This window comes from Anopheles stephensi, chromosome X, assembly GCF_013141755.1.
Source record: "Anopheles stephensi strain Indian chromosome X, UCI_ANSTEP_V1.0, whole genome shotgun sequence".
Classification (NCBI taxonomy): Eukaryota; Metazoa; Arthropoda; class Insecta; order Diptera; family Culicidae; genus Anopheles; species Anopheles stephensi.
In genome coordinates, this window is record NC_050201.1 from 13,110,642 (window position 1) to 13,133,061 (window position 22,420).

Here is a 22,420-nt window from a genome sequence, read left to right on the forward strand (position 1 = left end):
TTTCCGCCTGTTTTTTTCCGGCACCCCTTGAAAGCAGTTTTCCTCGGGGGGAAAAAAACACTCAATTATTCTTTTGTTTCTTTTGTTTGTGGGGTTTGTTTTCTTCTTCTCCGAAGATGAGGCGCACACACACAAACACACACGCTGACGTAGCGCAGGGTGCAACCCCTTGCACCTTTATTGCTTGCGTCATCGATGGGATGGGGGTTGAATGGAGAAGGAAATGGGGGATGTTTAAGAAGGAAAACGCCTACCTTTCCCAACTGACAATCGGTTTTTCTTACCAGCCGGGTGGTGGGTAGCGCTTGGAGTTTGTTAGGTTTCCCCCCTTGCCCCCTTCGTAGCTGAGAGCGTGGTTTAGGGTAAGGTTAGGGAAAATTGGGGCAAAAAATGGCGCCGGCATTCCAAGCCGGGAAAATTAACACCCCTCCCTTGGTGCCGGGATGTGGAGGGGCGGAGAGGCAGAGGTACACAACACATCGATTAAGTGATGAAGGTTGACAAAAGTGGGTGTGGAGAGGAACATCTTGAGAGGTGTTTGGGGAGGTTGGGGTTGCAAGGTGGCTGGGGGTTGTTTGATGCGAACGGGAAGCTAAAAATAATGATTTGCCGACGTGAATCCTTTCCCATAATAGATACACCCTTCTGGGCCACCCACCGAACCAGCCATCCCGCACCCCCTCCTCCCTAGCCCTTAGATTTTCACCCGAATTTTCCACGTTGTGATACATTTGTGCGCGTACCACACCACGGTCGGTGTGTTGGTGATCGGCATTCGTATCATCTGATGAGGTGGTTCGCTTCATTCGGCGGGAAGCAGAATCTGTGCAATTGGAACTCGCCGAACGCTACGACGGTACTTGCGAGAAGCATGCGGGACCACCAGCAACAACTAGCGCCGGGAAAAGATCCGGCAAACAAATTTCTTTCAACCCAATAGGCTACGATCGGCATCAGAAGCGCGCGTGTGTGTGTGTGAGTCACTCGGACACATAGCAAGAGAGATCTGTGTTGATGAGCGCGGTTGCGCAGCAGGGTGAATCGAAACCGCCGCAAGTGTTCGGTGGAAGTGATGCACGCGAGAAGGTTACCGAAGGGAAAATTTTAAGCGCTGTACGCTATCACATACAAGTGCATGCGCACGGCACAGCAAACCGATTAAAGTCCGGATCGGGAGACCTGAAAATCCTGATACACCGACGGGCAAGAACGGCGGCGCAACAACCATGCGGCCATGTGCTGATGAACTCGTCACACAATACGAACGCGACGACAAACAGCATAATTAGTAAAAAAAAAAACTAAAAGGCAAACAAAACGCGACGACGAAAGCGAATGAATGAAAGATATGCAAAGAAAAACGCTTGCCTTTGAATAACTGACCCAAACATTTGTCACCAGATGGCTGGAAAAAGGGGGAAAAGTGGTCCAACGATAAGCGAGAACAGGAGCATGGCAAGGCAAGTGAACACCCCCTCCCCCACACATCTTGAAGCAATAACTAGGGACAGTGAAAGGACCTCTGCAGCAGAACATTCTTCGACGAAGCAACACGGCTAAAATGTGTTTGTATGTGTGGGCGCAAGTGTTCTCACACGAAAGGTCTCACAGAGCAAGCAGCAAAAGATGTGACGAAAGCATTTTATAGCTTTTAAACACCAAACATACGGTGTTTTGGTGCACTGTTTCCGTTTAATTTCACACATTTTCGTAAGCGGAGTGTTGACGTACGTCCAACGGACTAGTTAATTACTTTGGGCAAAAAAAAAAAATGGTTTCCTCAATAACCGCAAGATATATTTTCAATGTTCTGAACGGCATGTAATCTTGAATTAATGTGACTCTACTCTGCTGCTACTGAGCTCTGTTTCGCAGAAAATATAGTTCAAGTTATCTCTTGCAAAAGCCGAGAGTAAAGATCTTTGAATTTCTCGTACCTTGATACATCAGCTCATGTCATTAGATATTCAATGTCTCGTAAACTTGTTGCCGTTGGAAGATTTTCATTGTCTCAATATCCTCAATTTCTACCAGAAAAAAAGTCAAGTAAGGCTGAAGTAATGTGGGTCTACTTTCATACTCTCCTGAACTCTGTTTTACAGGAAATCCATTTCTAGCTTAACACTGCGAAAAGTGTGCCGAGGGTCTAGGTCTAGGACACCAGAAACCATTCTGCATGCCAATAATGCTGCCTCAATAGCCTCAATTTCTAGAAACAAAAAATCTTCGATTTCCTGCCCCATATATGGCACCAGGACAAGTAATTCTTAATTAATTTTCGATCTACCTGGATGCTTTACAGTACTCCGCTTCATAGGAAATAAATGTCAAGTGATAGCTCGGGAAAGCTTGCCGAATGTGTACTTTCTAGCGGGTTTCCTATTACCAAGATGCTATGATGGTGTCAGAATTCCGCTTTCTCGTGAGACATTTCATAGCCAACTTCTCTTGGACCGTCAAGTCACTCCCTCGAGAGCATGACCCTCGGAGAGAGGTTTGAGAATATCCGCTACCTTGGTGATAGACTTTATCACCCTAAAACGGGAAAGAAGATCTCAGCGTCTATGTTGACCATCGCCTTTCAATTGATCCATCTGAGTATAGAGAGCTATGGCAGAGCGATACACGACGGACAGGGTAAGCGCTTGTAGCCAGAAATTGAACAGACAATTTTTTTTTCTCCAAATGCATTGAACGCTTTAACACCTGTCAAACACCTTTCACCACGAAAAAGACAATCGTCGGATGAATCATCTTACATGCAATAATAACCATCTCCCTTGCTTGCTCAATTGTTATCTCTCCTTCAAACGCATCTTTTCGATGAGGCATCTTCGGTGGGGTGCATTCAATCTTTGCATTTTTCCTGTCCCGAATGTGCATCAACACGGCAACTAATTGCACGCGAAACACCGTGGGAGAGACGGAACTCCCTCCCCCACGGAGCTCCATCAACAGTGCGAGCACACATTTTACGATTTCCATTCACTTCTCGCTTGCTTTCCCCGCGCCACCACTACTACTACTTGCCCTTCCTGATGGCATCCCTTGCTGTTTGCCATCGAACATCGTGATGGGAAATTATTTATCCTCAAACAATAAAAACCATAAAGAATTTTTGAAGAATTTGGACAAAAAGTGATGCCGGAATGGTCCTTCCCATATGCGATAGGGTTCCAGCGCGTGGAGAACGATACAACCTCTCGTCGCCGAGCATCCACCGCAGTGCCGTGCGTCGCTTGATGCAACGTCACGCGAATAGTTCGCTGTGTTGGTCGGTCGTATTGGCTATTCTTAGAAGCGTATACCACCACGCCCGCCATATACTCCGGTTGTTTGCCGATATCCGCAGCGGGGGAGGTAGAGAAAAGGGTGCAGATATCAAAAAAGGCGGCGGGAAAGAGCGAGACCCATTTCGCGGGACTGATGTTTGACGCGATGGGAACACATTGCTCCTTTGATCACATATGCACGGACACGGCGAAAGATCATGCCGAAAGCATAACCGTACTTTTAACAATATTGATTTTTTGGGGCAACAAAGCGGGACTAACGGACTAGCGTGTTAGGAAAACACGGCGAAGGCTAGACGGGAACAATCTGGCAAGTGCAAATAATAATAGAATTAGTGTTCATGCACCCGGACACATCCGGTGCTTGATGCGCTGTTGGAGGGCTTAAGCCGACTCTTGTCTAGACATTGTTTTCCATTTGTTTTTTGTACTCAAATAACATTTCTGTATAAATGTGAGTGGCAGATGATCGTTCAAAGTGTTGAAGTGGCTTTCTCCATGATCTGCGTTGTTGGAGGGCTTAACCACACTCTCGTCTAGACATTGTCTCCATTTATTTATTTTTTTTGGTACTCAAATGTGACATTTCTGTATTAAGGTGAGTGGCGGACTTTCTCAATGATATCTGGGCTAGCCTTTGCGCGCCGAGGATTAGGTTCAACATCGCCAACCTTTACCTTCCGATCGAAAAATAGGATGCTGTAAGGTTTGCAGATGCTTCCGAACAAAGGCACCGATGCTATAGCACCTTTGGCGAGTAGCTGACCATGTCCACTGCTTTGGCAGGTCACCCCTAAAAATTCGATGACTATGTGCGCAAGGGAGCACGGTTCGGCTACGCTAACGGATGCATCATCTGATCGCAGCGTACATCGCCATGGCGGTGCGTGCCATTGCGTGACGCGTGCGCAAAACACAGCAAAGAAGCTGGGGTACAGTGACACACGGACGCGCGTCTCAAAACTTGAACTTGGCAAGGGAAAGCGAAGCAATGGTAGCATACACGGACGCAAACGGAAGCTTTACGCCGGCATTGACCACGCGGCAGGCCTACCGGCAAAACGGTTGATATCCTCTACCGCCGAAGCAAGGCAAAACTTTTTGCGCCCGCCCGAAGGTGGAATGTGTCAAAGATGACGCGAGGCGGCGAGGCGCATTTTGCAACACGAACGAGGTGATGGATAAGCGCACCAATGGACGGACGGATGCTGCCGAAACGAAGAGACGAGACAAAAAACGGCATTATGTTCTCATCTCATTAAGTTGCCGGGGCCGCTGCAGTTCGGTTCGAGAGTCAAAATCCAACTCGCCGACCGACTTGGCGGCGCTAATAAATCATATTTGAGATTCGTATTTATTGCGGTTAATTTCACAAAAAAAGCCGAAGCGGAACCGCACGCACATAAACTCTTTTCACTTGAAGGTAGATGGGAGCGTTCAGGTTCAGGACCAGCAACAGCTACCTTCGCCTAAACACCACACAACAGAGAAGGCCGACAGAACCGCCGAGAAGGCCGGACGCCTGGAGGTGGAGGGGCCGCGGGTCGAGGAAAATGGTTCGATGTTCGAAATTTTTATGATCTTGCATTTTTAATTTGATATCCCAGTACCAGAAAATCGAAAAGCGAACGCGAGAGTTTTTGGTGCTGTGGTCCACACCGAACAGTGCCGGATGAAAAGCCGAAACGCCGGACAGAACAACAGAGCGCCTTGGCTAATTTGTGGGTCTCAAAAACTTGGGAGACGGGTGTTCAAAAGCGCAAAGCTGCTAAACTAACCACCCCATACTAAGGGGATGAAAACGGCAACACAGAGACAGATGAGTGAGGTTTTACGATTTTGCTGATGCTGTTGCTGGCAACGTTTCAAACCATCCGGTGGGATGAAGCTTAGCTAAACAATTTTAATTAGTTTTAAGGCTAACGGGAGGGACGCTGAACATCGCGGAGGGACAATGGAAGATGTATCGTAACCGGTCAGAATCAAAACTTCAGAAGCACGATCAGAATTCCGTAGTCCCTAGCGCCCTAAGACCTCACTACGATTTGTCAAGCATTTGGACTCTTAAACGTTGAAGAATTAGACGAGATGTTATGAAGATGTTATGATGTTGCTAGAAAATATCCCGAACTGTGGATGAAGATGGTTTGATGGTTGATTGTGATTGATTGATTGAGGTTTCGCTAGCTTGAATGCTCCAACGAATTGTCAAGCATTTGAAGAATGAGAGACGAGCTGTTAAGGGTACAGGAAATATAATTCGCGGAGTACGGATCGATTGATTGTCATCTTAGCGTACTGAAGACTCAATCTAGTTGCCGGAATACCTCCGAGCGGTGGATGAAGTAGATCATCCTACACGAATGATCTAGCATTGAATGTTTTGGCCATTTGAACTTTGAGTCTTAGAACTGAGAGCTTAGGGAAGAATTCGAGACAAGACATTAAAAGTAAAGAAATATGACAGTTAAAATCGCGAATTATGACAGTTATCCTACGAACTTTAACTTTAACTTCAACTTTAAAACACTTCATGTAACTAGAGTTCACTATATTGCGCCACTCACACACATACAAACTTGACAGATGCCGATGAACCGATAAACCGATTTACCGATGCACAGAGTTATCTAACTTCGGATGTATATTTTTGGGAAGCTTAAACAGCTACCTAAATATGATAAATGCATAAAGTAATAAAAATATTACTTGAAGCGATTCTTCACGTGTTTGCAACTCAGTTATGAGAGCTATGGAGATAGATTGCGATCTTAAAGTATAGGATCACGTCGAGGGTTCAAAAATCTAGAAGTTCTCAATTGTTACAATTGTTTTCTAACTCTCTTATCTATTTGTTATGTTTTCTATATAAATTAAAGCACATTTCTTCTGCACTTTTGTGTTCTAAGTTTAAGTACTAAATATATTTAATAAAAGAAATATAATTTTAATAAAATAAATCATATAACACCACACAATCGGGCTCGAGATTCAATGGTTCTCCAAACAAAAGCATCGACCAGCTCACCATGAAAACACCACGAAACAAATAAATATATAAGCACCCAGGTAACACCCCAGTACAATTCAATGTCACCACGCTTGGTTAACAGGAAACACGTATACTTTTACAAACGAAGTATACAAACTTTTAACACTCATTAGCCGGGGAATGAAACAGCGTAAACCACGGCGACAATTGACAGGCGCATCGCGTATAGACACAGATGGAACAGCATAAAAACGGGAAGACCAAATACCCAGGAAAACAAGGAGCGCGCGCGCGCACACGCTCGTCCAAGGATCGACTAACTCTTCCCGTTGCATTGTGTCAGTTTTTCTTCTTCCCTCCCCCCCCACATTCGTCTAGGCGAATTTATTTTTATCCGCTCATCTCTAGGTTCTAGAGCCTTCGAAAGGACATTACCAGCCGCTGGGATGGTACGGCCAAACCCCCGGGCAAAACCCGGAGCTGGCCACCATAGCGAGGCATCTAGGCCGAGTGAGGGAGTGGAAGAAGCAGCGGTAACATTGAAATGCATTCCCGGAAATGAGCAAACCGGATGCAACATAACTTAACCGAATTTAAAATCGCGCAAATATATGTACACCGAGGTATCGGGATATGCTATTAGTTAGGTGACTTTAATTGACTTTGACAGATGTTCGGTGCACAATGGAGGCACAACAGTGGGATATGATCATTTTGAGGTTAATTTCACACACACACGCGCTTGACAAATGGTCAAGCACTTGAACACTCATGGAGTGTGAAAGATATTGTCCTACGAACTTTGACTTCAACTACAAATCATTTTGAGGTTTGTTTTTTGCGTTTCATGTACTTATGCACGTGTACGATATATAGAGTTTAGATCAAAAAACAAATGGAATGCAAGAGGTACTTACCACGTACTGCTGCTGGTTCAACGCTCGACGACGTAGGCGCGATTGTCGCCGGGCAGGATTGAGCGGGAACTCACAGGCACCGGATGTTGTTGGTACCTGCGTGTCCGGGTTCCGATCACGATTTCTACGGCCAGCATTACGATTGCTGATGGGGGAGGAAAGCGAAAAATAGTAGAAAAAAGCCATTAGTATTAAAATTCACTTCAAAAAGCCGTTAAAAACATATCAGCAAACTTAATTTGTTTCCTGCTACAAAAAAAAAGAAAACTCCCAAGACTCTATCTGCTCTGGAAAAATACATCTTTTTAAGTTTAAAATTGTGACAGGGGCGGATCATAGTATAAGCAATATATTAGAGAGCCCCTAAACTCCATACAGAGAGACCTCGTATAATGTCTCCGCGCGGCTTTTATCTTCAAACAACAGAATTCATGTTTTTAGGGATCTAGGGAGGGGAGCATTCATTCTGCACAGCGCTTTCAAGAGACTTGATCCGCCACTGCACACACACACACACACACACAAACATCCCACAAGCACCTGCCAACACAGCACGGCCAGAACAGTTGAAGAATTCCTCCCTGCAAATTAGCGAGCGCTTGACGCATAAACGCTTTCCAATTGTAAGATCTTTCGTCGCTTCTTGCTTTCGCCATTTTTGTAAGCTCGCTTGACGTTTGCAAATATCTTCAAATATCTGCAAATCAAGGATTTGCACACTAATCACCGACGGCTGCCACACGCTGACTGACTGTTATCAGTTGGACACGATCTTGCCGGAGATGCTTGCCGCTTGATGCAATGATAGGCGATGGTGCGCAGATCCCGCTGATATGTGGTCGCAAGGTCAACCGCGAATTGCGCACACCAACACACAAATTAGGCACCACCGGAAACGGATACATCTCGACCCGGAGTATAATGATGCCCGCCATCGCCATTGTATGGCGCGAAGCGCCAGCAAACTCGGAACGGAGAGGATCACGCGAGAAACTCTCACCGAAAGGACACAATAGCTGGCCATACACCCACCCCCTTTGGCCGGGGATCCGGACAGCCAAAGCTCAGGCTCTCACGCAAGGCACAACAAGAAATTCACCTCGAGAGCAGGTAGAAACAATAAGCGCAATATGTATTATGCATACCCTTGCGGTTCTAAGGAAGGGGACCTGCTGCAAGTGTGTCCGGTCTCTTTGGGAGAAAGCCACACACTTGTTTCCTGTGGGCGCACTATGTGTATGTGTGTGGTTTCGCTTATGTGCTCCCCCGATCACCCACACCAGGTATGCTACCTTCCACAGTTAAGCCGAATTCTAGAAAAAAAAGCGAAGCCCGGATAGTTTAAAAATAATGCTCAGCTGTTTTCCGGGAACCAGGCCGCCCAGAAGGATACTCTGATCACCCACTGAAGATATATCGGCAGGTATGTGGGTGTGGGTGTTTTTTTAAATAATTTTTATTTACCAACAATAGTTCTGGCAAGCTGGTGGCCATTTCATTATACTTCCAACTTTTATAACTCCATGTTAATTTTTTGTTTGTACACGATGCACAACCTGGGGGCAACTTCAAGGCTAGCGACAACAACTACCGCTTCCAGAACAATTGCTATCGTGGTAAGCTGCCACGGCTAGTGTGTGTGTGTCTGTGTGTGTCCTTGTGCAGCACTATCATCTAATTCTTATTCCAATTTCGATGCCTCATTATATCCACGCGCTAGGAACGCTAAGCTCAAGTGAATGGCGCAGAGTTAATTAGCGTACTGCTGGACGGAGTCTTTTATTTGACTGCAGTGCGCTTTCTCCATGGAAAGCGCTCCTCGCCGACACCCTGCCGGTTAGGATATGGGTGTGAAAACTATGGAACCTTCACATTTGGCGACATGCAAACACCGGGATTGCCCGGGTAAGTTACCTCGTTAGTATATAAATCACATTCGGAGAATGTGACCGCGAGTTTCGCATCTTCCCATACCATCCCGCGCGAACCGGACACGTGTGGTACAATCAAACAGCTACGACGCATAAAAACAAACAAGCTCGTACCCCATCAAGGGCGTTCGACGTTTTAAATGTCAATCCAAGCTCGCATCCAAGGGTGGCATCGCAGACGAGCGCACCCACCTAATTAACCGATGCTTATTCCCTACACCGGGGACAATTATCGATTGCTGAGGGGTTTTATTATTGATTATGGAACGGACGGCAATTATTGGATTATAGTCCCAGTACCAACAAGGTGCTAACATTAATTGGCACTTCTCGGAGCGTTAAGTAAAGCTGTGAAGACTTGAGCTTGCACGAGATTATCCAAATGCTTTCGCATGTTTATAAGGACATATCCATCCTCAATCGGATTTTATTTATTTTTTTGTCTACAATTGTAGATTGCACACTGGTCACCATAAAACAAAAATCGGGATAACATAATTTTTTCCTTAGATTTGTTATAAGTTTGTTTAAATGAAAAATTGTAATATGTAATTGTAAATTGTAACTAAACGATTTAAAAAAAAATGAAACAGTTTTACCAATAGCTTCAAGAATTGAATGACACATACAAAAGACATATTCAATTAAAGTTTACTTTTTACGATAAACTTGCGTTGAAAACATTTGCATGAGCCTTTCAGCGTAACTGCTTTTACCTATTTTCGGCAGGTCTGCAAATATAGCAAAATTATGGATAAAATAGCAAAAGAAATGTATTTTCAACTATTTTTAAAGGAAAATATCATTGTTTATTCTTTAAATACGAAGTTTTCGCGCATTTCGATCGATATTTACCGAAATATTGAAATATTTGTGCCAAGCTTAAAACATTTCGTCCGATTTGCTATGTGCCGATAGTTTGGCAGTTTTGCGATTTAGCAAACTAGCGCATTTATCGCTTTAGAGATTTAAAAAATCCGATAAAAGATTGATTTTTCACGTTAACGGCTGCCGAAAACAGGTACAAGATAAATGTTGATTTTTGACTGGCGATTTTCGAGAGACGTCAAAATCTAGCAGTTTGAGATCCGAAAAGGGGTAACATAAAATTAATTATTTAACTACTTTCAATCATGAATTGTAGCAAAGTAAGAGTAGAAAATTGTTTTAAAATATTTTTCTTCAACTAATTACACCTTTTCGAGTGTTTCCAATCGTGTATTCGCGTTGCCGAAAATAGGAACACAGCCTGCCCAAAATAGGAGCAAAAGCAATGTTTGCATTTTTGCTAATATTTCTTAAAAACTGGATTTTAGCAATAAATTATATATGCTGAAACATTGCTTGATGGTTTTATAACCAAAATAATACCACCTTCAATCAAAATTATTGAGTTTAATAATTGTATTTGTATCTGCACTAACGTGCCAAAAACTGCTACAGTTACCCTATTATAAAATAATCTTGATAAAGCTTGCCATTACTTTAGGGCGAAATGCTCTCGGGAGGCAGGATTATGATGAATTACAGGTCAGGGATCAAAGGTAGAGATGACTGACTATCATCCTATGTGCTTTCATAAAGTCAAGTGAGCCTTTAAATGACCGGCATGACCACGCAGGTCGTTAATCCAGAAAGAAGAAGAAGAAGAAGAGTACAGCTTGTTTGTTTCTTCTAGAATTTGACTTGAAAAAAAAAACGAATATACGAAGCAGAAGAATTCCCGCAATTGATGCAAAACAGTTCGCAATCAAACAAGAGTCAATGTGGAATTCGACGGTTCCTAAAGCCAACTTTAAATGAAATGATCATTAGGCTAAAAATCATTAAAATGTACGATTTGTGATTGTTGCACAATAAATTAATAATTCAAAAAGCTACGCAAATCAGCACAATCTTTCTTAGCGCAATGTTCAATTAAATGTACAACTTTTTGTCCATGGACGTACGGTGATTTACGGTGAAAAAAATAGCATCATGTCAAAATATTTTTTTGCGTGATTTTTTATAGATTTTTTATACTGAGTATTACAACTTTTTACCTGTTAAAGTAAAATTTAAAAAAAAAACACCTTTAGTAACAAAAATTAATTTCCGCTCCAAAACGGTCAAAATATCAACAATATCTAAACAACGCAATAAGTAACGGCATTTCAAGGGTGAACTTAAAGTTATGCATTTTTAAAACCTCTTTAGATGTAGGAAATTAAGATTTTTTGTGTCTCTTAGTTTGAACCTATAGATTCAGCAAAAACAAAATCTAAATTGACGAACACTTAAAGTTATTTTTGCGACCTTTCTCCCGGCAAATGCCCACTGTGGAATGTGGCTTTGCTAAAGCGTCAAACCCAACTTTGCATCGTAATTGGCCTGCAACGAGAGATGCAATCGGATGCTTCTCCGTCAACAAATCTAATTGTTTGAAGTGCAGCATCAGCTGTGCCGTACGGTGGCTAACGCGATTTTTTATTGTTATTGCTTATTTTCTACCATCGATCGAAACCCGAGCTGCGTGTCCCGACGGGATATTGATTTTGTATGATAATTTGCTTTACGGCGATTCGTGAGAGCGGTATCGATGCAGCCGCCTTTAGGTTAGCCTTGAAATATGATTTCCTTGAAAATGGGATGATTTAATAGCGTTTGCAATGTTGGGCAGACAAGATTTAAATTTACGGATGAGTGCGGCTTGCGAGAATTGTCCACCAGAATGCTAGTTTCAACTTTTAGGGCACTTGAGACGGTTATTGGCGGTATTTCATGATGGTTTTTTGCTAGTAAGATAGGAGTACGAACGAAAAACTCTAGCACACACCTTTCTAATGCATTCTAGAACAGTTCAATGCTCTCGCGAGGGACCGTTCACTTAGAAAGCTTTCGAGTGGCAGGAACGCTCTCTGCGCATCCATGAAGCTAATTCAAATCGATTCCTCATGGTGTGCTGACGAAAGTTTGATGCTGCTTCAAGTTTTGCCGGGAGCTGCCATTTGCTGTCCGGAATAGCTCTCTCTAACCATCCCCACACACACAGAACGATTGTTGAATTGCGGTAGGCATTCCCTAGGGACCGGATCGCCGATTAGTCACATACCCAACCTGAATCTAATGTCTAATGACCGTGATGAAACCAGGGGTAGGCAGAGGGCAGAGCGCCATAATCCCTGGACTTCGGTGTTACCTTTGAAAATATGTTTTACTGCTTGCCCCACTCCCTTCCGCCGTCGGCTTACCCGCCGCCGCGGTGTCACGGGTTGCCCGATTGCAATCTCTTCGTTCTGTAGCATCGGGCAGAGAGCGATAAAAGAAACGCAAATGCCAAATGTGACTGGCCGTTGCATACCCTTCGAACGTTGAGTTCGGATGGAGTGATTGCACCACTCGAAGCTGCATCGCTGGACGATGATCGAGCGGTGGATAAATTGGTTGAGCATTCTATTCTTTCGTAGAAAACATGAACTGTTGGAGGCATTTTTTTGGAGGACTTCACATGAGATATCGATGTCAAGTTAACCCGGACAGTACGATCAACTCCGGTAGAAGAATCTGGAGGTTCAGAGATTGTCTTGATGTCTTAATGTCAGTTATACAGGAATATTGAGACTTTACAATAATCTCGGAACATCCGAACCAGAAATCACATCCGAGATTCAGCAATATTACACCAAGCCTTCCAGACGAAATTATAATATGCCTTCCCCGTATGGCCTTATCCGGGCGCGTTATGTCCATCGGTCACATAAAATAATAAAGCATAAAACCTTGAACACGCTTCTCTTCAGTCATACGGGTAAAGATTTATGACCGTTCCCGCAAAGAAATGGGGCTCGGTCAAAGTGAAGGTATTTTGTTTTGGTTTTAAAAAAAACATATCCACAGTAAATCTTGATGCACGGGTTTGCTACACGCAACGCGCCTCGGGCATTGGAAACTTATGCATAAGAAAAGAAGTTATTTTCAAGCCAAGCTTCATAAAACTTAAATTGCAACTACAACGCCATTATTCGCGATAGAATTATCGGCAAACGTAGCTTAATGATATGGGTGACTCATCGCTGGTTCGGGACACAGGGTCCATCCACACAAGCCGACTGAGCATCAATGGTAACGCATCGAACACAACGCAATAACATTGGAGATTTTTGACGAATGGAACCGAGTGGAGGCAGATTTTTTTCCTCATTTCTGCTGTTCTCTCATCTTCCCGTGAACTCCTGAACGTCGTAAGGGCGAAGGCCTTTCCGTACAGGAATTTATTGTGTCTGTCGCAAAGAAACGCAGAAAAGAAAAAAACAAATTGTGCAGCTGCAATGGCTGCGGGTCTGGAGATCTCATCAATATTTAACCTCCGAACATATACCATCGCGCATGTCGCTGTCACATGTTGCCTCCTCACGGGCAAATGTGCACAGATAAGGAAGGTTAAACGGGATGCGTATCGACAGACAAACGACACCAAAAAGGGGAGAAAGTGGATACAGCGATGTCTAGCCCGGTTACCGGTGAAGTACAAATAGCCTCCATGGTTGGGTTAAAGGGAAGCGGTTGGAGCGATTTCTTGTCTCCAAGCCGACTTCTAACGCGAACTTCTGCCAGCAATCGAAGCGCAATATCGCACAAGGGGCATTGTTGTGGGAAGGTGATATATTTAACTCGGCCTCGGTTGGTGACATATGTTCGGTTCGTGCTGCACATCAGAAGGGAATCAATCCTGCTTATGATTTCTCTAGTCTGGCTGCTAATTTTAATATTCCAAAAACACACAGCAAGGTTATTGACTGTCTACCAGTGAACGTTTTTTTTCTTTTGTTTTGAACATGTATGTACAGATATGGTAGAGGTGAGAAAGTAGAACGTCTGATGCTCTCGACAAGAAGAAGCGATTGCGCTCTAGCTGGTCCAGTGTTGCAGCTAACCCATTGATATTTTCATTCATTTCACCTTTTCCACCGAAGTCGCTATTCTATGATGACGATTCGAGCACTGCGTGTGATCATTTTTTGTATGAACCATTTTTTTCATCCGGATTAAACGCAATCATTGACCAGCAAACGCAAATCTCATACATAATTGGCTTATCGAAACGAGTGATTATAATGCTTCATTTGACAGCTAGAATTATTGAGAAACTTTTGGAAAGGCTATCACAGTTATTTCTTTAAACAAATTTCATTTTGATATTTGATTGGTGACATAGCCCAAACACACACCCAATTTAACCTAAGTTCGGGCGATCATTTCCTAGTAGCCGCACTCAGCGAATAATTTGCTGAAACATTCTCAAAACCATTGTTAAAAGTAATTTCTTTTATTACAAAAAAATAAATGTTAGACTGTTTGGCAGCAAATACCAACCCTGTCTCTTTGATTTTCTAAAACAAAACAAAAATTTGACGAACTGAATAACAATTTACCCATTTAAATAAAAATGTTTTGAGACGTAAAATTTTGTGTATACTGCCGCAAGTTGACTATTCCTAATTTAAAAAAGCAAAGAGAAGAAAAAATGTCGAACATTATGTGGCTCAAAATAAAAACTCAAATGTGGAGTTTCGAATATTGTGCATTCAGCATTTGGAGTTGTCGAATCTTAACATGGCAACACAGTAGGACATATCATCTAACTTAACAGCTCGCATTTTGGAACTCAGTCCAGCAGTGTGATGTGTATTTATGGTTTTCAATACCTAATGTCTTCTATTGCAACTGGAAGTCATCAAATAAGATAAAGTGAAGCTCTCTCGGGGCGCTCGAAATGATGCTGAAGGGTTATATCTTGTGATAGAATCAAGAATACTTGTCAGAAAAAAATTGTTGATAAATTTTTGAGATTTAATTGAGGTTTTGATTGAAACATTTCAATATTGCAAGGGGCGGCCTTTGCGACAGCTGCGCCGATCTTCATACGGCATGAACGGGGTTCAAATCCCATCTGGGACGTTCTCCCATACTGAAAACACTGACTATCTAACTATGCGGTATCAATAAGTCGCATAAGCCAGAAATAGCAGGCACAACCTAAAGGGGGCGTTAGGCCTAGAAAGATGCATTTAAACACGATTGTTCGCTTAGTTATGTTAAAAGAACTGAATGGACAATACGGCACCGTCTTCACACGGCAGGGCCGGGGTTCAGATCCCATCCAGAGACCGCCTTCCCGTACGGGCAAAGGCTGAATATTTTGCTACGGGTAAAATCAAATCACACATAAAGTCAGAAATAGCTGGCCGAGATCTCTCGAGGTTGTAGTGGCAAGGAAGAAAAAGAAAAAGAAGAAGTTAAAGCAGAAAATACTTCCTTACTATGTAAGTGATTTTATAATACTTTCGTTGCTTATTTAAAATTGAGGACCATCGAAATTCTAATCCCTCCACTGAGCACATCTCTCCGTGCTCTCGAGGGGGTGAAATTTGGCAAATACAATTATTAATACGATTAAGGAACGTCGCAGAGCACGCTTCAACTATTCCAAAAGTATGTGCCCATATTGCTTCGCCACCCAAATCGTATCTTTGTGCCACCGCACTGGATCATCATCAATTGCTTCCGGACTTTGTTATTGTTAGTCTACGCAGGTTTTATGGTCGCAAAAACCGAACGGGATTACGTTCACCGATACCGAACGGCAAATGTTGGTTTATGCAAACATTGTTTATGTAAAAACTTGGAGCGTTTATGGTACTTTTTTTTGTGTCTTTCGGAACATACAGCGGATCTTGTTTTAGCAAAGTGGTAACGGACGCAGCGGCCACCCGAGATTCTAAACGCCGACGAGATAGATGCTTTCGCCAAACACTCTCGCTTCCAAACGCGGATGCATGTACTTCAGCTGGAGCACATCCGCAATAATGTGCAATGCCACACGAACATGCCACACACACATACTTCCGTTGCCCGGTTGTCGGTAGGAACTGGCCACTTGTACCGAACCCCCGGAAGGTGGTCTCACACGGGAAGTTCTAAGTTTCGGGTGACGCCCTACATCACCAACAACTAGGGGGTGAGGGCAAGCAACAGCTCGACTTGTTTCTATGGGCGATGTAGGGTTGGAATTTTGGGAGACAAGAGGGCAAAACAGCATTTAGAATTTTAATTATCCGATGCGTACGTGATCGTGAAGAATTGGAGCAGTGTATCGCTTGGGCGTCGGTACAATGATTTTTCTTGTGATTGGTACCTAGGTTCGGGAACCCATAATCGGGGTTGCGGACGCGTTTCTTAAACATATGGTTGCCGAGAAGAAAGAAAAAAATACGACATTAGACTAGTGAGCACCACTTTCCCGTATGCTCTCTGACATCATTGACCAACATGTGATTGTTCAGATGGTTGCTGTTCTTGGTTTTAGTCACCCTTCGTACAGATTACCGAGACAGCTAAACGAAGCGACGAACTATTCGAGATTTGATTACCTCGGCTAGAAAATGGAGAAAAAAAAAGCGTAACGCTGTCAAAGCCGCACAACTCGTACGTTATTTTCAACGAGCTGATTGAAGCGCGGTCCATACAGGCACTTGCCACGCTTGGGAAGTGTCGGACATAAAAATATATTTTTTTTTCTATTTGATCCAAGGTTCTACGCGCGACAAACGGAGAATTGACGCCGTTTACACCAAGAGGGGTAACTAATGAAACGAAAGGCAGTAAAACGTAACAGGAGAAGTGTGATGCATTGCCTAAACAATTTGCTTGCCTCAAGTGGCTAGACATACGAGATCTGTTAGCTTTTTCTTTTTCTATTTTTCCACCAAGATTCTAGTGTATCTCTTGAAGGTCTGAGCGATATCCATTACTTTTGAGACGTTTAATATCATTTAGTTAGAGTACAGCTTACAAAATCGTTACCTTTGGCACGATGGGAATAATGAACCCAGTAACGTACGGTAGGATTGTTTTTGGGACAGTAACGCATTTTAAACTCCCGAACCAAACATCCCACACGGAAGGTTGCAGACGACCCTCAACCTGATCGAAAATCGCTTTCAACCGCGCAGTTGACCGGACAATAACCGGACCGTTAAGGTTATATTATAGGGGACGCTATCCTCTCTCGCTCAGGTTCCTTAAATGCAGGTGAAGTATGTCAGTAGCATTTGGTATGGTTACACCCACGCGAAGTAACCAGCATCGAGAGCACATCCCGGTCATGTGCGCAAGGTTTTCTTCCGAGGGGCAACACCTTCAACAAGGTCAGGCTGGACAGGTCAACCACTGGTACGACACAACTCAGGTGTTACGTACCACTGTCCCATATAGAGAAGAAAAAACCCCATTCGCAAAATATCGCCAATAGAGCACCAATAAGGTGGGTACTGACAAGGGTACACCGAAAAAAGGCCAGTTGAAGACACAAATATTAAACCACCTCCCCACAAAAAAAAGAGCTACTCCTACTGTTCAACTTCAAGCTGATGTCCGCCGCCAAGCACAACACAAAAAGCGAAAGTGATTGCATTGTTAGTTTAAGGTCTACCTTTTGCGGTGGGCGTTCTGTGATCATTGAATTGATGCGCGGACGATTAATCATTCATTAAATGGCTGCAGAGTTACCACCATCTTGTATTTCCTTTTTTTTCTAAAGTCTCTTATTGAACGCTTTGTCGGATGCAATTGCCCAAAGACGTCAACAGATGGCGCTCTCGGGGGCAAAAAAAAATCCGATCAGGTGTCTCACTCGTCCACAAGAGGATCGCAAACCACACACACGACAGAGACAAAAGATGAACCAGAATTCATGCTTAAAAAGCTTATTACACCAAATGAGCTTCACAAAATACTTTGCACCGGGCAAGCCCTGCATCAAAGCTCTCTCGCTCTCGGGTGATGATCGCCGCGACATTAGCGCCATCGAGATGCAGCACAGGGATAACCTTGAACTACAGCACCATCTCTCATCTCGCTCAGCATCGCGGTGAAGCGCGATCGCGCACAGCATCAGCAGCCTCCACTGTACATGGCAAACGCATTGCATACTTGCAAGGCGTTTAACCCCCAACGAAGGCGATCTTCTGCTTCCGCGTGTAAAGCGTGAGGACTAGGGGAGCGGAACAGCGACGTTTTGTGTGGTTCATTAGTTGACGTTTGATTGATTGACTCAATTGAGCTGTCATGGTCATATTTGTTTGCTCTGTTTTGGCGTGCTTTTTTGGTATGGAGGCGCCATCACACACAATGCGGAACAGATGATGATGATGACGCGGAAGCCAGACAGAAAGCGTTATCGACCGCCAGAGGGCGTTACGCGTTTGGTGAGAAGCTTCGCTAATTACTTCGCAAAATGTCCACCGGACTGATAAAGGGCGCTGATCTTTGGAAGTGTGACTAGAGAAGCTATTTAGATATCATAGACTACTATGCTATCAATTCTCCGTACTCCTACATCTAGAGCAACTTAAGCATGCATTACATCATGAAGGTGAGAGAGATCTTGGAATATCGGAAGAGAAAAGAACGCAGATAGACCGCAGAAGACAATCGCACCGATAATCATCTCGAAATGTGTAGGCAGGTCTCTTGATACCGTCTTGACGTCACACAGGTCCACGTACTTTCGGTTTCCCCCGGTGGAGGTGGTGCGTGGTTTGCTCACATTCGGCCGGTTCGCATTATTACTCAATCAAAGGCAAACAGCCGTGTTTGAATGCCATTTATGGCGGGAACCACTCGCCGGAGGAGCCAGTCTGTCTCAGGTTTTTTTGGCAATCTCCATACCGCCAATTGTTGCACAACGGGCGTGAGTCGCGCGTGCGCACCCGCATACGGCTCGCCGCTCGCCCTTGCACCATGAAACACAACTGTCCGGGAACGGACATACATGCTGTTGACAACTTCTTGCTCGCTCAGTGATCCAGATGGTCACGGACAGGTTAGCGCAAAGTTCGAAGCCCCGACCCCGAACTTCGGATCGCGCACTCTTCACTGTACCTTACCCCCCCCCTTTCCATTCCTTTCCCCTTTGCCGATTTAGCTACCACATATATGGTGTCGTCAAGTGAGGCGCTTTGACACTCGCTGTCACAAATGATGCGAGAGTTGGGGTGTTGTATTTTGTTTATTGACAGGAGACCCAGTCAGTCCAGTGATCCTTAGCGAACACCGTAAAAGGATCCTTGCACCAGCATGTGCGGAATAATCCGCGCTTCGCCGAACCACCGTGAACCTTTCACCTTGGGGCGCATTGGGAGACAACGCGGAAATTGTTTGCGCACTTGTCTGTATATCCGCACCGATTGGGTACGTTTGCACACCGGGTCCTTTTTTTCGCTCCATTAGCCGTGAGTTATGGATGCAATCGAGAGGACAGTGACGGACCACATGTATGCACCTGCTGTGCAACTACGGAGGGCTGGGGATTACACGTAGGCACTTTAGAGCGGTGTCATGTCACATAAGGCCATGGTAACATGGTTATTGGAGGTGATGATAAAGGTGATCTGCATGATATATGAACAGCGCGTATGCTGATTTGTCCACCTTTGCACACCACCGGGTGAAAGAATTTAAATTCCATTTTTATTTCATTCAATAACATGCTTTAATCCTCACATCATGCATTCACCCTCCTTCTGCTGTCTCCTGCAGCTGATGCGAACAATCATCGGTACATTGAGCGGACTATGCTTAGCGGTACGTTGTGCCGTTTGTTTTACAGCTGGTGCTGCTTAGCGAAGAATTAAATCCGATTAAATGTTGACGTGCGTGAAATGGTTACCTTTTTTTGCTAGCCGGTTTTTACCAGCACTTGAGTTACTGTCTCGTTGCTAAGAATGGTCATGATGACTAATTTATTTTAATATTCATTGCAGCCGACAGCAAGCAGTATAATGACTTGTGGAGCGATTTTATTGTTTTATCGCCCCAAGCCTAAACGTTTCTCTCTTTTACAGTCGTTGATGTCTTTCCTTCAGCAAAGCCCCATGCCAGCTAATCAGGGAGTCTAGTTACATTCCATTGGTTTACTTCACAATTTTTTAACATGAAGCACGCCCTTACCGTACTCTTCATGAGATTTTTCTATTCAATAGCAACGGCCTAGCCATCTTGATCATCATGATTTTTATTATAGTTAAAATTATTAAAAGGGGCAGTCCGGTGGTCGAGGCGTCAACGGGCTTCATACGGCAGAACCGGGATTCAAAACCCACTCTGACCGTTCCCCCGTAGTGACGAATGACTATCCAACTACGTGGTATCATTTAGTCTCGAAAGCCAGAAATGGCATACGTGACCTAAGATTAAGAGGTCGTTAGGCCAAAGAAGAATACTTCATTTTTATGGCTCATGGGCAATAACGCTTATGGCATGGATTATAGTACCTCAGATGTTCTCAAATAGCTGATTGAAGTATAAGACTTTAAAAGGGTTTTACAAGGAACTCTAATCAAGCTTTGAAATATCAGCCAGGAAATAATTTATACTTAATTTCTAATCCAAAGGTTCAATGAAATGAAACGCGTTCAAGCCCTGTCAACAATCTCACCCCTTGTTAGGCGCACCTTGATGTATATAGGTACATGTACCCGGGGGTGACACATTAGCAGCTGCACGATTGACACTCAATCATAAGCGCGTGCGCTCGCGTGGCAAAACTCCCAAAGGGTCTCCTCACCTCACCAAAAGAGAAAAGGGCCGTCCGTAGCACGCCAAACCCTAATATGGTATCGGGTGACCCCGTCCGGTTGGTTGAGTTTGTGTGTCCCCGGCACGGAAGCAACACCCCGGATGACTAATTACACGCTCGCGCACTAACTCGCTCTTTCTTCCTCGTACAGCAAAAGCCTCCAACAGCTTTGCTTCTACTGGCAAAGCACACCAGAAAAAGCGCAATCCCAAAGAGGCAATCAAAAGTAGCAGACTCAACAACAACAAAAAACACATTTGACGCATTGATTCCGCACAGATGATGGTGCCTCCTTCCCCGGACGATTCCTCTCACCCCACCACCGCGGGTGTGCTACCCGCCTTAACTGCTTTATTTGCACGTTCGCATTTGTTTCATTCAAAAAATTTCGTTTGCATTTTAATTGGCCCGCGACGAGCAAAGCGAACCGCAAACGGCATCAGAACCACAGAACACAGTGGAGAACGGCAAGAATTACAGTACGGCCATAGTTTCGGAAACGGAAGGCCTCCCCATTTATGGCGAATTCATTTCCAACCTGTTGCGATACGGGACGCACAGCACCGAACCAAACTAACCAACCCGACCGACGGCTGTGAGTGTTGGCCGAAATCTATCTGCGCTGCCGGGGCGCGGTAGTTAGTGCGCGGTGTAAGATATTTTCTACTGGCTGTTGGCGTCCACCCGTTGCGATCCCGAACCATTTGGTCAAAGAGAACTAATCGGGTTCCCTATCGGCGACTAGACAGACAACCGCGACCATCCTCCTACGCACAATCCCTGGAGGGTGTCTGGGCGAATTTCGTCTAGAGGGACCTGCCAAGACTTGCGCCCGCCACTTGCTCTTGGCAGCCGATTCGGAAGGGAGCGAAAGGAGCGCCCGCCTCAGGGCGATTTGTATCAGAGCGTACACGTAGATGGTAGCGTTGGACAGACAGCTGAGATATTCGGTAGGTCCACTATTTGCTCCACTCCTCCACTATCGCTGATGAGGGACATCCATCCCCGAACCGGTGCGGAGGAGCGTGAAGAATTCTTGCTCGATGATAAATTTCTACTCCTGTCACATCTCTGAAGGTAGCCAGCCGCCCGTCGGAACTCGTTTTCTAGCCAACTCCAAAGAGTTATGAGAGGTGAATGATTTATGCGCGCATAAGGGTAGAGACGAGAGACGTCTGGGACCGGCGGAGAGCCCGGTGCGGAGTGTTCCCACGCACCATCGGAGAATGCAAGACGCAGCAGCAGCCACCAGATATCTCTCCCTCTCTCTGGGTTTCCAACTTCTATCCAGCTTTGTTGGTAGTGGCGGCCCGAAAAAGGAATCGATATTTTACACCACACCTGGACAGGCTGAGGTGCAAGTTGAAGTAGCTTTACAGATATCTGTGAATCTTTTCCAACCAGCCACACATTATTTGGAGGGTAAAATGTCGCTCAACCCATACACTGTGTGTGTGTGTGTGTGTGCGCGCGAAGATGCAATGCGCTGGGGAGGGACAGAGAGACAGAGGGAGTGAGCAAGACGGCGGGAAAGGTAAGACGCCCGCCTTTTGGCAGTAGCCAGTAGTGTGGTGGCCCGAGCAGAGGTGATATCGTGTTTCTCTCAGAAGTCAATGCACGGACGCGGGCGAAATCGGGCATCGATCCGTTTTGGTGGCTCAGCCGGCGGC

The 22,420-nt window shown here is 44.7% G+C and overlaps 1 protein-coding gene across 3 annotated transcripts in view; it reads right to left on the minus strand.

The window, feature by feature from the left end:
* The window catches only part of LOC118508431 (AF4/FMR2 family member lilli-like), a 76,086-nt gene that overhangs the window by 37,596 nt on the left and 16,070 nt on the right, over positions 1-22,420 (minus strand). For all 3 annotated transcript variants that reach the window (XM_036048212.1, XM_036048230.1, XM_036048220.1), the window contains exon 3: positions 7,203-7,347. In XM_036048212.1, coding sequence (XP_035904105.1) covers positions 7,203-7,347 — 145 coding nt within the window. The remainder of the gene's footprint in view (positions 1-7,202; positions 7,348-22,420) is intronic.